At 46.2% G+C, this 14,104-nt stretch overlaps 1 protein-coding gene across 1 annotated transcript in view; it reads left to right on the forward strand.

Annotated features, from left to right (window-relative positions):
* The window catches only part of Ankrd10 (ankyrin repeat domain 10), a 30,868-nt gene extending 19,032 nt beyond the window's left edge, over window positions 1-11,836 (forward strand). The window contains exons 5-6 of the mRNA XM_013022724.1: window positions 6,846-6,941; window positions 10,353-11,836. Coding sequence (XP_012878178.1) covers window positions 6,846-6,941; window positions 10,353-10,816 — 560 coding nt within the window. The 3' untranslated portion in view covers window positions 10,817-11,836. The remainder of the gene's footprint in view (window positions 1-6,845; window positions 6,942-10,352) is intronic.
* The last annotated feature ends 2,268 nt before the right edge of the window (window positions 11,837-14,104 follow it).

A 14,104-nucleotide genomic window follows, 5' to 3' on the forward strand; every position in this document is an offset into this window, starting at 1 on the left:
GTGACAGATCTCCTAGCATTGCTCATACTTCAGTACCTCATGTGGTTCAGAGCCCTTGGGTGTGACCCTTATGCACTTGTGTGTTTCGAGCAGCTGGGTGTTTGTGTTCCTTCTACTGCTGTTCTCACTGTCAGGTGCTGCATGGTGCTCACCAGAACATCTGCATCCCCAGTTACACATGTCCTGAGTGTCTTGGTTTAGATAGTTTTGTCCATCCTCAGACCAGCCTTGTACTGCGCAATTCAAAACAGGTTGCTTCTTTGCATTATAATTACTACTTTTTGTTTGATTTTCTGATTAAATGGATGGAAGTTTTGCTGTCTCGACTTTAGTCACTTTGTTAAACTTTTTTATCCTCATGCCAGAGTAAAAATAAGAATACCCATTCATGCATATAAAATACTTTTAAAATAATTTTACATAAAAAATATTACAAGAGGACTGGGAAGGTAGCTCAGTGGTAGAATGCTTGCCTCACATGTATGAGGCAGTGAGTGCTGTGGCTCAAGTGGTAGAGCACTAGCCTTGAGCTGAAGAGCCCAGGGACAGCGCCCAGGCCCAGAATTCAAGCCCCATGATTGACATACATACGTATACATATAGATGTATATATATGTAAATGTATATGTATGTGTATGTGAGTGTATATGTGAGTGGAAGTTGGTCTTTTTTTTCTTTCTCCACTTATTTCAAAAAATTTTTAGCCAGGTATATATAATCCTAACTAGACTTGGAAGCCAGCCAACAGAAAGTCTGAGGTATTCTTATCTCTAAAATAATCACCACAAAACTGGAGGCATGATTCAGAACGCCAACCCAAGCAAGTAAGCTGAGCAAGCACAAGACCTTGAATTTAATTTACCAGCCCCTGGGTAATACTGACCAAGAATAGATACATAGTTCGGACTTTATTAATTTAAGTCTGTTTTGTCCTGCAATCTGAGAATCATATGTGATGATTTAAGGTATAGAATTTATAGTCATAAAAACAATACCTCCCAGGCACTGGTGGCTCACGCCTGTAATCCTAGCTACTCAGGAGGCTGAGAACTCAGGATCATGATTCAAAGCCAGCCCAGGCAGAAAAGTCTGTGAGACTCCTTTTTTTGGGGGGGGGTTCCGGTTATGGGGCCTGAACTCTGGGCCTGGGCGCTGTCCCTCAGCTCTTCAGCTCAAGGCTAGCACTCTACCACTTGAGCCACAGTGCCACTTCCAGCTTTTTTCTTTTTGTTTATGCGGTGCTGAGGGATCGAACCCAGGGCCTCATGCATGAAAGGCAAGCACTCTACCACTGAGCCACCTTCCCAACCCCGAGACTCTTATCTCCAATAAACCACTCAAAACTGGAAGTGGCACTGGTTCAAGTGGTAGAGCGCTAGCTTTGAGCTGAAGGGCTGAGGGACAGCACCCAGGCCCAGAGTTGAAGCCCCATGATAGACCAAAAAAAAAAAAAAAAGCAATCCCTCAAATTTTTCTAGCTAAGCCAGCTCTTAAAGGGATTCTTATAAAATATGCTTTGGGGCTGGGAAGGTGGCTCAGTGGTAGAGCACTTGCCTTGCATGCATGAGGCCCTGGGTTCAATTCCTCAGCACCACATAAGCAAAAAGAAAAAAGCTGGAAGTGGCACTGTGGCTCAAGTGGTAGAGCGCTAGCCTTGAGCTGAAGAGCTGAGGGACAGCTCCCAGGCCCAGAGTTCAGGCCCCACGACCGGACCCCAAAAAATAATAAAATATGCTTTTGTTTTGAACTTGGGGACATGTTCCCACTTTTCTATAGAAACAGTATCTATGCATGTTCAGTAGCTTTCAAGCATTGTAAGTTGGGGCTGTTTTCCCTTGGGAAATGAAGTGCTATAAATCATAAGTGAATAGCTGATTGCCTTGAGTATAAAATAAACTTGCGTAAAGTTACTCAAGTCCCAGGTACAGTCTGGTTGAAATGGAGACGGCCAGTGTGGGCACAGCTTGGGGGTAGTGGTGATAAAATCTCAAGTTCCTTGAGTAGTGGTTTTGATGAAGAGTGGGGGTCATGTTCCCCCGGTATGGGGTTTGCCCATATTGTGGTGCAAGTTAGCCAGTGTGTGTCCTCTTCTGTTTATCAACCATTCACATTAGGACCGCAGAACTGCAAAACAGCTACTTACCTCTTCCATAGCTGTTGATTTAGGTTTGTTAGTGTCCCAGGCTAAGCAAATGCAGTATACATTGCACATAGGTATTCCTTGAAACTCAGATCCCATCTCTTCTGTGGTGGATTCCTTTGGTGGTTCAGGCCAGGAGCCCTCTGTGCTCTAATTGGAAGCCACTGCCTTGAGTAGATGTCGTGGGAGCAGGACCACCAATGTATGCAGTTGATGTAGAGACTCCATAGTTAATGAAAAGACATTTTTTTTTAGGAAAGACATCTGCTGCAGTATTGTGATGTAATTTTAAACCAGCCCTGCAAAGTTTCCCAGTACACTTCGTTTCAGAATGCATTGAACAGGAATAAAGAATCTCCTTTTTACAATTAAAAAAAAAAAAAGAATCTCCTTTTTGTATTCTTAATAACTCTTGAACACACAGAAGAGTTGTGGCTGGTTGTGGTAGTCGATACCTGTAACCCCAGCTACTTGATTTGTGGAGGTAGGATATGGATTAGGTTCAAGGACACCCCAGGCAAGGTTTGGCTACACCCTTCCTATCAGAAAAATAGTCTAGCTGTGGTAGTCCATTTCTGCAGTCGCAGCTTGTTTCACGGAGCCTAGGAGTGCCTCAGTTTGAGAACAACCTGAGCTAAGCTGGCTGGAAAGCTTATCTGAAAAAAAACAAAAGGATTGGGGATGAAGCTCAAATGGTAGAGCACTTTAGCCCCAAGTTCAATCCCAGTGCCACAAAATCAAAAAGAACTCAGGACTAGCCCGTTTGGGAAAGAACAGACGTTTATTAGTTGCCTTAACATGAGATGTCAAAAAGAAAATACTTTGCAGGTATACAGTTAAAATTCCTTCAAGTTGTTAGAACAGAATCCACTTTAGCTTCTCACTGGCTTAGTGTTCTCAGATTCGCGTGACAGGTGCTTTCAGAGTTCAGCAGCAGTGGGAGCGTGCCTCCTGCTTTCTCAGTGTGATGGCCCTAGAGACGTGCTTTGTAGCACACACGTTCCACTGTAAGGATCACAGTGCCTTATGTCCACCTCTTCTCTGCAGTGTTTGAACAAACCCTGCCCCTCTTTTGTCTTCTCAGCCTTTCTTGTATCCCCTAAGCTCTCTGCTGTTGGAGTTCCAGCATTGGCAGAAGTTCAGGCACCACACAAGGTCCACCCTGTAGTCCAAGAACCTTGCTTTGAACCTTGAGAGCTGGTTAACAATAGAACCTTCCTAAGAAAAAGTAGACATTTAAGCCTGGTGTGGTGAAGGTCCTTAATCCCAGTATTTGAGAGCTGGAGGCAGAGTAGATTCACAAGTTTGAGGACAGGCTGGCCTATACATATAAGCAAAGCTGGACCCAAAACAAAGACAAAAACCCAGATGCTTAAGTCAGCACCCTTGTGGTTCACAGTGGCAGATGGAAATGGAAAGGGACATGGTGTGTGCTTGCTCCTTTAGGGGAGCTGAGGCCTCTGTAGCTCGTGTCTCCAGTGCTACCTGCACACATGAGAAGAGAAAGTGCCTTGGGGTTGGGGGACAACCTGCCTGGCACTGCTTAGGGAGTAGGTGGTCCTGGCTGATCTCTCGAGTTCATTGCAGAGAAGTCCTTGGCAAACTTGGTGTCTGCCCTGTGGCCCTAAGGACGTGGCGCTGTCGGCAGGCCTGGGAGCGGTGACCTGGCTAACGAGCAGCTTCGTCATGTAGCAGTGTCAGACACTTGGTCTTAAAATAGGCCCCGGTGCATTTGCACATGTGCTGGCAGTGAGTCTTGCACTGCCCCCTGTGCCCTGCAGGCCAATAGAGTATTAGGCCACATACCCCCTTCTGCCACGGTCAGCATTCAGACAAGGCTACAGCGGGCGGTCATGGTGTCCAGTTACATTATTTCCACAGCGCAGCCCACCTTCTCAGTTGGAGAAGTCCCTACACCCTCTATTCATGCTCCTGCCGGTTCCAATCTCGCTGTAGAGGATTGCTGACAACTGGCGCTTCCATCTTGTTCTCCTTTTGGCTATTGAGTAGCCCTGTACACCCACCCTGGTTGGAGGAGATGGTGAGGTTCAGAACCCATCCTGCATTCGCATCTCACAGGCACTGGAAGCCTGACCTCCCATGGTACCGGCTCGGGCGTCCCAAATGGAAGATGTACTTACCCTAACATTTCCAGGAAAGGCAGCTGGTTTTAGAGTCAACAAAAGGAAGTGGGGAGAGAGCGGCCTTCCTAAGTGCAATGAGCAGACCTCTCCTGACATGCCTGCAGGCCTCCTTTCCCAGACACAGCTCGGGAGCTAGTGGAGAGCATGCCCTGGGTGCTGTGATTGAGGCAGACGGAGCCCAAAGCTGGAATGCTTTCGACTTCAGAGGCCAGTGCGCTTTCAGGGCTTATTACTAGTCCTAGAGGCTAGGATCTGAAGATCATGGTCCAGAGCCAGCCCTGCAGGAAAAGTCCCTGAGACTCTTATCTCCAGTTAACTATCAGAAAACCAGAAGTGGCGCTGTGGTTCAAGTGAGCACCTGGCCCAGAGTTCAAGCCCCATGACTTATAGGAAAAAAACAATTTCTCATTGTGAAGGAGGAGGGGTTATCCACATAAAACCACAGGGCCTAAGTGTCTAGACAGGCGATGGTGGAATGATCACAGCACAGAGGCTCAGGAGCTGGCGGGGGGGAGGGGGAGAATGGGACCCTAGGAAGGTATTGAGAGGTTCTCACACTGATTTCTTGCTTGCTGAAATTGGAGATCCTTCCATTCTTGCCCTGCTTTCTGTGTTCACAGTCACCTTAGAACGTAGGCACCCACTGAACTGAACCCTCTCGGAGGTCCTCATTAGGGGTTTGTTTTGCTATAGATTGAGCCTCAATCCCAATGGTTGCCATGTTGGGATTACTCCACAGAGTATCCTCAGGTGTCCCCGTGGGGCCCTGGTTCACAAGTCACCACAGCCATCCTGCCTGAGGTCATTTAGACGGGTAGGAGAGCCCCATATATGTAGTGGCATTGGGGATTGAACCCAGGAAGTAGCTGGGCAGTATCCAGCTACTTGAGTTTTGTCTGCAGCTGAGGTTCTTAGGATTTCGTGGTATTCGAATTGTTAATAGTTTGTCCTGTTCGTCCCCTGCCTCCTCGGTAGTGAGTGTCCCTCCTTGCTTGACCTAGAACTGTCTTGGGCCCTGGATGCAGAGAAGAAAGAAAAACCTCACCCTGCTTCATGAGGCTTCCCCGCCCCCATCCCACCCCCCCCCATATCCTAATCTGTCAGGTGTTTTTTAAACCTGCTTTTCAGAGGGGTGACGTGACAAAAATAACTCTTCTTGCCTTGTTACACAAAGATACTGAGCCACTACTCAGTGGCTCCAGCTGGGAGCGTCTTGGCAAGAGCTGTCCAGCCCTGAGTCACACACAGCCCTCCTCCACCACCACCTCTTCCCCCCTCCCGCCCCCTGCCCCAAGTGGCCCATCTGCTGCTGGTCTTTGGGAAGTGCATCCTAGGTTGGCAGTGAAGGTAGATTCCAGAGCTCTGGGTGGAAAGCCTGAAGCTCTGGTTTCAGAGCACCTGCCTGGCCTCGCCCCAGCTCAGATGCCTTTCCTCGGCTCTAGAAATCCCGTTGCTCTGTTTCTGCCTCTACCTTACGCTGATCATTCATAATTGGGTTCTGGTTCTCTACATGGTGTCTCTGGGGAACAGTAGAGGACTAGCAGTTGCTAGTGACTTGTGCTTCTAAAATTATCACTAAAGCCACACAGCTCAGTTCTCTATTTTTAAATGTATTGCTCCAAGTTATTTGTATTCTTTGGCCCAGAAACAATTCTGAATATTTCAGAATCTGGAATGCATCAGAGATGCACTTGTGTATATTAATTAGATATGTGTGAAAGGGAAAGGAAGCAAGTGCACAGGCAGCTCCAGGGACTTCAGTGAGGTGAGTTGTAATTCATGTAGCTGTCAGCTGAAGTAGTTTGCTGGGGGGGGGGGGGTTGTGCTGCTACTGGGGCTTGAAATCAGGACCTAGTACCCCCACTCTGCTTTTTCACTCCCAGCTGGGGCACTTTACCTCTTAAGACCTGCCTCCAGTTCTGGCTCTTTTCTTGTTAATCAGAGATGTAAGTCTCCAGGATTGTCTGCTAGGGGGCTGGCTTTGAACTTTTTTTTTTCTTTTTTTGGTTGTGGGGCTTGAACTCTGGGTCTGGGGGCTGTTCCTCAGTTCTTCACCACTTAGCCACAGCGCCATTTCCGGTTTTTGAGTGGTTAATTAGAGATGAGTCTCTCAGGGACTTTCCTGTCCAGGCTGGCTTTGAACCTCTATACTCAGGTCTCAGCCTCCTGAGTAACTAGGATTACAGGTGTGAGCCACCAGCATCCAGTCTGATGCCTTTTGTTAGTGGAATTAGTGAATTTTTTAAAACTTGAACATGGTTTCTTCAGTGGTTTTAAATGGTTCTCCAAAGAGCCTCTTGATGTTCTTAAAAGGGCAGTCAGAATATTTGCTGTCTAGTAAATGTAGGCAGGGGATCTAGAATTTATGACTTTTAATTGAAATCATGTTTCAAGACATAAAATTTATTGTGGAAAATGATTTCTCCCTAGTATCCAGAGTTCATTAGTGACCTTTGCTTTTTTGATTCCTTGACAGCTTTAAAGTCATCAATACTGCTCAGTTTTGTCAGTATGACTTTCTTATCTGTACAGTTATCTAAAATGTCTTTGTTTCTGTGCAGCTCCAACCCTGGATTATGTCATGCCACTAGTGAATGGTGAGCTTGAAGACGACGCGGACAAAATGCACATTGATAGAGAGCTTGCCACTGAAACAGGTGGGAGTGGACAGTTTCCTGTTAGCTGCAACAACAGCCCAGTGGTCGAAGACACCGAGCCACGGGAGAGTGGTTCTGTTGGACCCAAAGAAATAGAAATATATACTGTTTCAGCAATGCAAACCCCTTGTCGTTGCAAGAATCAGTATGCATATTATTTCTGACAGCACTTTCTCTCAAACTTGTCTGCACTTGGTTGTCCAGTATCTTTTAAGAACTGTTATCCTGTCATTCGCATCTCTTAGGCAGGCGTATAGATTCACAGATTAGTGTTGCTGCATACTGTGGATGTGAGAAAGGGAAGTGCAGTCTTGCTGTCCTCATTCAAGCTTTCACTTAATGTGCCTTGCTTAATTTTTAATGGGGTTTGCGGTGTTAGTGTTCTGATCTCACCTTGGGGCAAATGTATTGAATGCTGCCAGTGCCAGTGTCCACAAAAAAGACCCTGCGGCTTGCTGCAAACATGGATCCCGGTAGACACAGTGGCCCTGACACGTGTGCCCCTGTGCCAGAATGAGGTCCCCCACCCTAAGACATTCAAGTGCAGAGCAGTTTCTCAAAGCATCGTACATGTGAAATGTTTAGCATATGCAAGCTAATTGTCGTATGTTTAAAAGTTTCCTTTAGCACTTAGAATGTTTTAAGGATTTCTCTGTTTAGCTCATGCTTTTACCATTCTCTTTTGTCTAGGTGACCAGAAAAGTAGTTTGGCTTTTTTTTTTTAAGTTTTGTTGTATCTTTATGTTAAATTCTTTTTTTTTCTTTTTTTTGTTATACAAAGGGATTTCAGTATGCTAAGTTTCTCATGAGGAGTAAAAACTCTTTTTTTTTTTCCCCAGGCCCACATGAAAGCACTATTTCCATAAACTGAGTGGAAAATGCTGAGCTCCTTTTGGGAGCCATGGGGTTGTTCTAAGCAGGGCTAGCCTTCTGCCAAATAACTAAACAAAATGGGTGACTTTCCACTTGTTCTGATCAGATAGTATATTGAAACTCTGTGTTTCCTGTAGTTTGGGACTATTTGCTTGACTAAAGATGAAATCCAAAACTTAAAGCCTGCTTGGCTGGATGCTCAGACAGAAACAACCCCTGTTGATCAGCAGGGTGGGGTACTGAGCTGACCAGCAGCAAGCAGGCTGCCCTGGTCAGCTCAGCCCTGGTCTTCCACCACAGTTCTGTACACTCGGAGAAGACAGAGGAAACTGTCCTGTGCCCAGAGTTTGCGGGAACTGCTGCCTACTTTTGTAGAGAAGGGATACAGGCCTCAGCCTGTTGTCCCTTAAATATTCATATACATCTTCTGGCCAAAATTTTTTTTAAGACAGTACCTTTTTAAAAAGCTTCTTAAATAATACCTTTGTATTTTGAATGCTCGTCGGTTGAGGGCCACAGAAAGACTTACAAGAGGACAGTGCCTGCTCCTCACCAGTTCTTTGGTAGTGTCCCAGCTGCCTGGAGGACACAGTGGCTGTGGCTGTGGGTGGCCCTGTAGGTGGATGGGAAGTGTGGAAGGCCTTGCCATCCAGCTCAAAACAGAGGAAAGGTGAGCTGCAGAGCGCCACCTAGGGATAGTCTGCTGCACATCTCTCCAGGGCATCATCGCTTCTGACCCTCAGCTGGTTATGCATCCCAGGACAAGGTCAGGGCCTTGAATTCAAATGAAGCAGTAAAACTTGTTTTATTTCAGTTGGGTGTTAAAGAAAGATCTGCTTACTTTGTGTTGGTAAACTGCACACTCAGTGATGATCACCACAGCTGCCATCGCACTTAGGAGTTTCATCCACTAGGAAAGGTGCTTTGCACTTTGTTTCTGTAATACATTTTGCCCTGGGAATAGCTTTCTTATTTTAAAGTATATTTGCAATTTAGCTCTTGAAATCTTTGTCTTCTAGCCTAACTTTTAACTAGAAAAGCTATCACTTGATTTGGTAAAATGCTATTATCTTTAGCAAAGGCACAACAGTTATTAAGTTGCGATTGTTGTTTAAATTGCCAAGACGATCAGGAGGGAATGTTGATCAGTAAACAGCTGGACTGTTTCTTGGCAGGAAGTCTGCCAAGACACAGAGGCCTCTGTCAGGGTTGGAGTGATGAATAGAAAGGAAGCTCTTGGAAACACCCCCATCAGGAAAGTCAGAGTGTTCACAATGTGCCCTCCTACAGGCCACTAGATCGGAGCTCTTCTGTATTGCTACCATGCCTTATCTGGACAGCCTCACACAAATGAAATAAAATTTCATGTTACTGGTGAGCACCTGAGGCCCATGCCTATGAATTCAGCTATGTTGAGGCAGAGAATGGGAAAATCACAGCTTGAGGCCAGCCTAGGCAGGAGAGTTCAGGAGAGCCCTTCCTCAGCCCCTAGCTGGGCACCATGGTGCAGTCTGCCATCCCAACCTAGGGAGGGTGGACCTATGAAACCACTCTGGACAGCCAAGTTCTCAGGACTCCTTCCTTCCCATGGAGGTGGGGGAAGGGCTGGGTGTGGTGAGGGCAGTGACAGCTAGACTGTGGCCTGGGTGCACACCTAGGCAGGAGGTGACCCTGTCCTAAAAACACAGGGTGAGAAAGAGGACCAGAAGCACAACTCAGCAGCAGCAGGCCAGACCAGCAAGCACAAGGCCAGGCCCTGAGCTCCAACACCAGCACCACCAAGAGCTACACTTGTGAATTCCTTAGCCCAGGCATTTGTGAGGGTTGTTTTTTTTTCTTTTTTCTTTCTTTCTTTTTTTTTTTTTTTGGTAGGACAACTCTGTCCCAAAGGATGTCTGTGCGGGTTAAATGCCACAGCTGGTAGATGAGGCCCTAGCCAGCATGGCCAGCACTATGCTCTTGTCCAAGGCATTGAGAGGTGCTGGCATCAGCCTTGGGGGAATCTGGGGTTTGGGAGTCACATAATCAGTTCTCTTTACAATTCCTGTGTGCACTGTGAGGAACGAGGCTTTAGAGGTGTCCTGGGATGGAGCTGCCTTGATTAACCTGTCCTGTTCACCTGTCCTTTCCCTCCTCCTCCCCACTTCAAGTACTGCAACAGTGTTGTGTTTGGCTTTCACCTCATAGAATGCTTTACATCCCATGTGGATGAACCCTTTTCACAGTGAATTTAGAGCTGCTTTTCAGAAGTCATATTAAAAAGAGAACATACTGGATGGCTCTTGTGTATTTGGAGTTTTTCACACACACACATTTTTCCTATCGTACCAGGCACACACTACCCTCGTGCTTTATTTTTAAATCTACCTGTGCATACTTTTAAACTTTACTAAAGACATTGGTTTATATAGAAGAAAAAAAAAGCAACAGAAAAGAAACTAAATGTCTTAACCCGTTGTGGCAGCCATGACACATTGTATAGTTTCTTTTCCCCCATCTGGTTCTGAGCTTTGATGACAGGTGTATTTCTTAATGCAGATATGAGAAACAGTAGCTCCACGTCGAATACATTGACAAATGGATGTGTCATCAATGGACATATGGACTTCCCCTGCATGACCCAGCCCAGTGGGATGGAAAGCGGGAATGACCCATGCCTAGCAGGCTCTAACGGAGTTAGCAATGGATTAGTTCCAGGACAGCCATTTCCAGGCGGGCTGGCCTCTGTCCTTGTTGACGGGACTGAGGACTTGGAGAAGACGGCATGTGTGAATCCTGAGATGTGCGGCTCTCTGCACCTGAACGGGAGCCCGAGCAGCTGTGTGGCCAGCAGGCCTTCCTGGGCTGAGGACCTCGGGGACAGCTTGCAGTACGGCCACTACCACGGCTTTGGGGATACAGCCGAGAGCATCCCCGAGCTGAGCAGTGTGCTAGAGCATTCGAGCTGTGTGCGGGTGGAACAGCGGTACGACTGCGCCATGCACCTGCACCACGGCTCCTGAGCTGGCGAGAGGGTGGCAGGGCGGCAGGCACCCCTGGCCGGGCACAGGGCAGCTGTGCAGAGGCAGGCTTCCATCCATCCCGTTGCTTGGTGGAGGAGAGCTTTCCTGGTGCGGAGGCCACGCCACAGGCAAGCCGCTTCCTTTGTAAGATGCACTTTTGGAGTATCTTTTTTTTTTTTTTAAATACTGTCACCAAAATTGGCCGTTTTTCTTTTGTGAACTGGATTGTACCTGATGGATTGGGGCAGTCAGTCAGTCCAGGAGGCGCCCGATAATTCATCTGTTTACATATGGGCATTGTTTTAGAAAGCTTGCTTTTTACTCTCCTGTAGCATTTGTGACCACACGGCTATTTCCTATGCAAGGTGCAGCTTTACGATTTCTTGCGGTGAACCATATCAAGGAAAGAACTTTTGTCTTTTTCCAACATCTTTTCACGGAAACTTTGTAACTTGTCTCGTGATGGTTTTAGTTGTAGAGGGCTCCCGGGTGCCCCTGTTCAAGGAATAGACCTCTTGCCTTGGTTTCCTTAGGAGCAGGCTCTACTTGGTGAGCTCAGGTTTGCTATTTTTACTCCATATTTCCTACCTGGGCTCTATAGAGACTTTTTACCACAGATACATAAAGGAAATTACTATTTGTAGGAACTATCTAGTCAAAATAGTAACCTATTTTGACTTTTTTTTCTTTTTTATTTTTTGAGGTTTTCTGCTTTAAAATATATACTACTTTTTCTCTCACTATATACATATACACACATGTCCATTTAACTGGGGGAATTTTTAATTTCTCCTAATAAACTGCATTAAGTTTATGATTTTTATAGAAATTAGCTTTTGTTTTTAGTCTACTAGTGGTTACACTGTGCAAACATTGTAATGTTTTTACTTTTCTGATTTTTGTAATAACAATTGGTGCAGATATAAAAACTGTCAAATGAACAAACCAATGTTCTAAGAGTGTACTAACATTTTGTTTTAAAGCTGCTCTTTATAAATTGAATTAAAAATCAAAACACAGCCAGTTGGTTGCTGAGGTTCAGTTTCTCTCCAGGGCTGATAGAGTATCAGGGTATCAGGAGAAGAAATGGAAAGGGATTACTAAGTCTGGCATTTTGTTTTATTTTGCCTGCAAGAATCTGTTGACACAATCTTTCCTTTTCTTCTTTTCCACTCTAGTATCGAGTACTTTGTTGTATGGAGTCTGCTGCAGGGAGGTATAAATTTCATGTCTGCTCTAACCTTGTCCTGAGTGCTCATTTCTACAAAAGACAGCAGACATAGTGCTCCTTTGGTTTTTTACAAATATCAGAATTAACATAGCTGCATGAGAATGTAAATTACAGTCAGGACATGGACTGAACCAGCTGAAGAGCTGTTCCGCGCCCTTCCTGTGTTCCTAAAAGCCATGACATACGCGAGCTCACAAGCCTAGCACCAGCCCGAGTGAGCAGTAAGCTTTGGACGTGCTACTGCTATGGAGTCCCTCAGAATCCAGACAGCCTCAGAAGTCTCCTTCCAACGGACCCAGGCAAGAAGCCTGCATTGCTCCAAGCATTTAAAGGCTAAGAAAAGAAACACCATTCTTCAGGGTATTTGAGAGACTCAGCCAAAGTTCATGGTAGCTGAAAGATTTTCAGATGAATCTCCTCAAACAAAGAACAAGACATTCCATTGGTTTTGGGAACTGCTGACCGGCATGACGCAGCAGCCATCCGCATGGGCCATCCCAAGGCAGTGTCCCGGTTTCCAGAGGTAGACAGGTGTTGATACAGCGTTCGTTGTAGTCACAAACTTCCAGAGTGCTGGCTGTTTCTCAGTCTTTTTGTTCTGAAGACCCTACTTGTCTACTTACAGCAAACAATTGGAATAAAATCCTTTAAAAGGCACCAGAACCATGAAATACTAGGAATATATCTGTATCCACCTAGGTGCATGTAGAGAACATGGAATACTAGACAGCCTGAAAAGAAAATGAGACCATGTCATTTCCAGGAAAATGGATTGGAATTGAACATCACCTCAAAAAAAAAAAAAAACAAATACTGTGGAGGGTTTTTCTCATGTGGAAGCAGCCCTAGAAGACATAGGTGCATATGCCTACATATTTAAAACTACATGTGTCGTGTGCAGATACATACACACTTAGAATGTGATTCTGAGGGATGACTGGCTGAGGAGAAAAGGAAAAGGAGGAAGCGGTCAAATAATCTTGCAGTCTTTTATGGCATAAAGGATCTCAAAGCCATTGATCGATAGGCATTCAGGGAATGGGGGGGGGCGGGGTACCAGAGGGGAGGAGGTGGGATAACAACATTCACAATGACATGCTTTGTACAACCCAATTATGCTAGTAACTTAATCATCTGCTAAACACCCAAGCCTTCCTGGCCACCACTTGTCAGCCACCCTTCCAAGTAGGAAGGCATTGCGCTGTGACACTGAACGCCAGGGAAAGGATTTTCCTGGAAACATCTCTCCCTGCGCTGCCCGTGTGGTAAGTGGTAGAGATCCCACGTCCCATTTCATCAGGGTGGACTCGTGGTGAAGTTTAACAAGGTGAGTCATTGTCACTTGAGTCAAGGACTTCCTTAAGTTAGTGTTTCTCTTTCAGTGTGGCATAAAGAAAAACCAGAATAATAAAATAGGCTTTCCTTTTCATAGTGCAGCAGTAAAGAATAACCAGGAGGAGTTGTTAGTAGGGCTTTTGCTGTCTGCTGGCTGTGTGACCTGCCGGTCTTCTCCAGTCATTCTTGCAGAAATCCGCCGTGGGGCAGGAGAGCGGAGACCTGTGGCTCCCAGATAGTGCTGGAGCCCCACCCCTCCCAGAGGTTCTGCAGAGCAGCCTGACAACTGCTCTCACCACATTGAAGGTCCTGAGCAAAAGCCAAGCAACTAAGCGATGGGTGCTAGGAAATGCAGAGGGGGCTCGCGAAGTACCCCCACTGTTACTAGACTAAAACAAAGGTAGCGGAGGACGGGAGAAGACAAATGAGAGGAAATCAAAAGCAGGACAGAGTTCTCGAGAGGGCAGAGGGAGTATGTCATCGAGTTTCCAGATGGGTAGGGAAAGTGTCACGTTTGAAGACTGATGGGAAAGAGAGAGTAGCTGGATGGGGACTCATGGTGAACACTGAAACTGCTCAGCCCCAGGTCGTGATGAAAGCAGTGTGGATAGAGACGAAGACCAAAGGGAAGGGGATTGGGGCTGACCTGGCTGCAGGTAGGGTGTGGGGGGGGGGGGTTGCAGGTAGGGTGTGTGTGTGTGTGGTGTACTGGGCACTTGGCT

This window comes from Dipodomys ordii, unplaced genomic scaffold (genome assembly GCF_000151885.1).
Source record: "Dipodomys ordii isolate 6190 unplaced genomic scaffold, Dord_2.0 Scaffold64, whole genome shotgun sequence".
NCBI classification, from domain to species: domain Eukaryota; kingdom Metazoa; phylum Chordata; class Mammalia; order Rodentia; family Heteromyidae; genus Dipodomys; species Dipodomys ordii.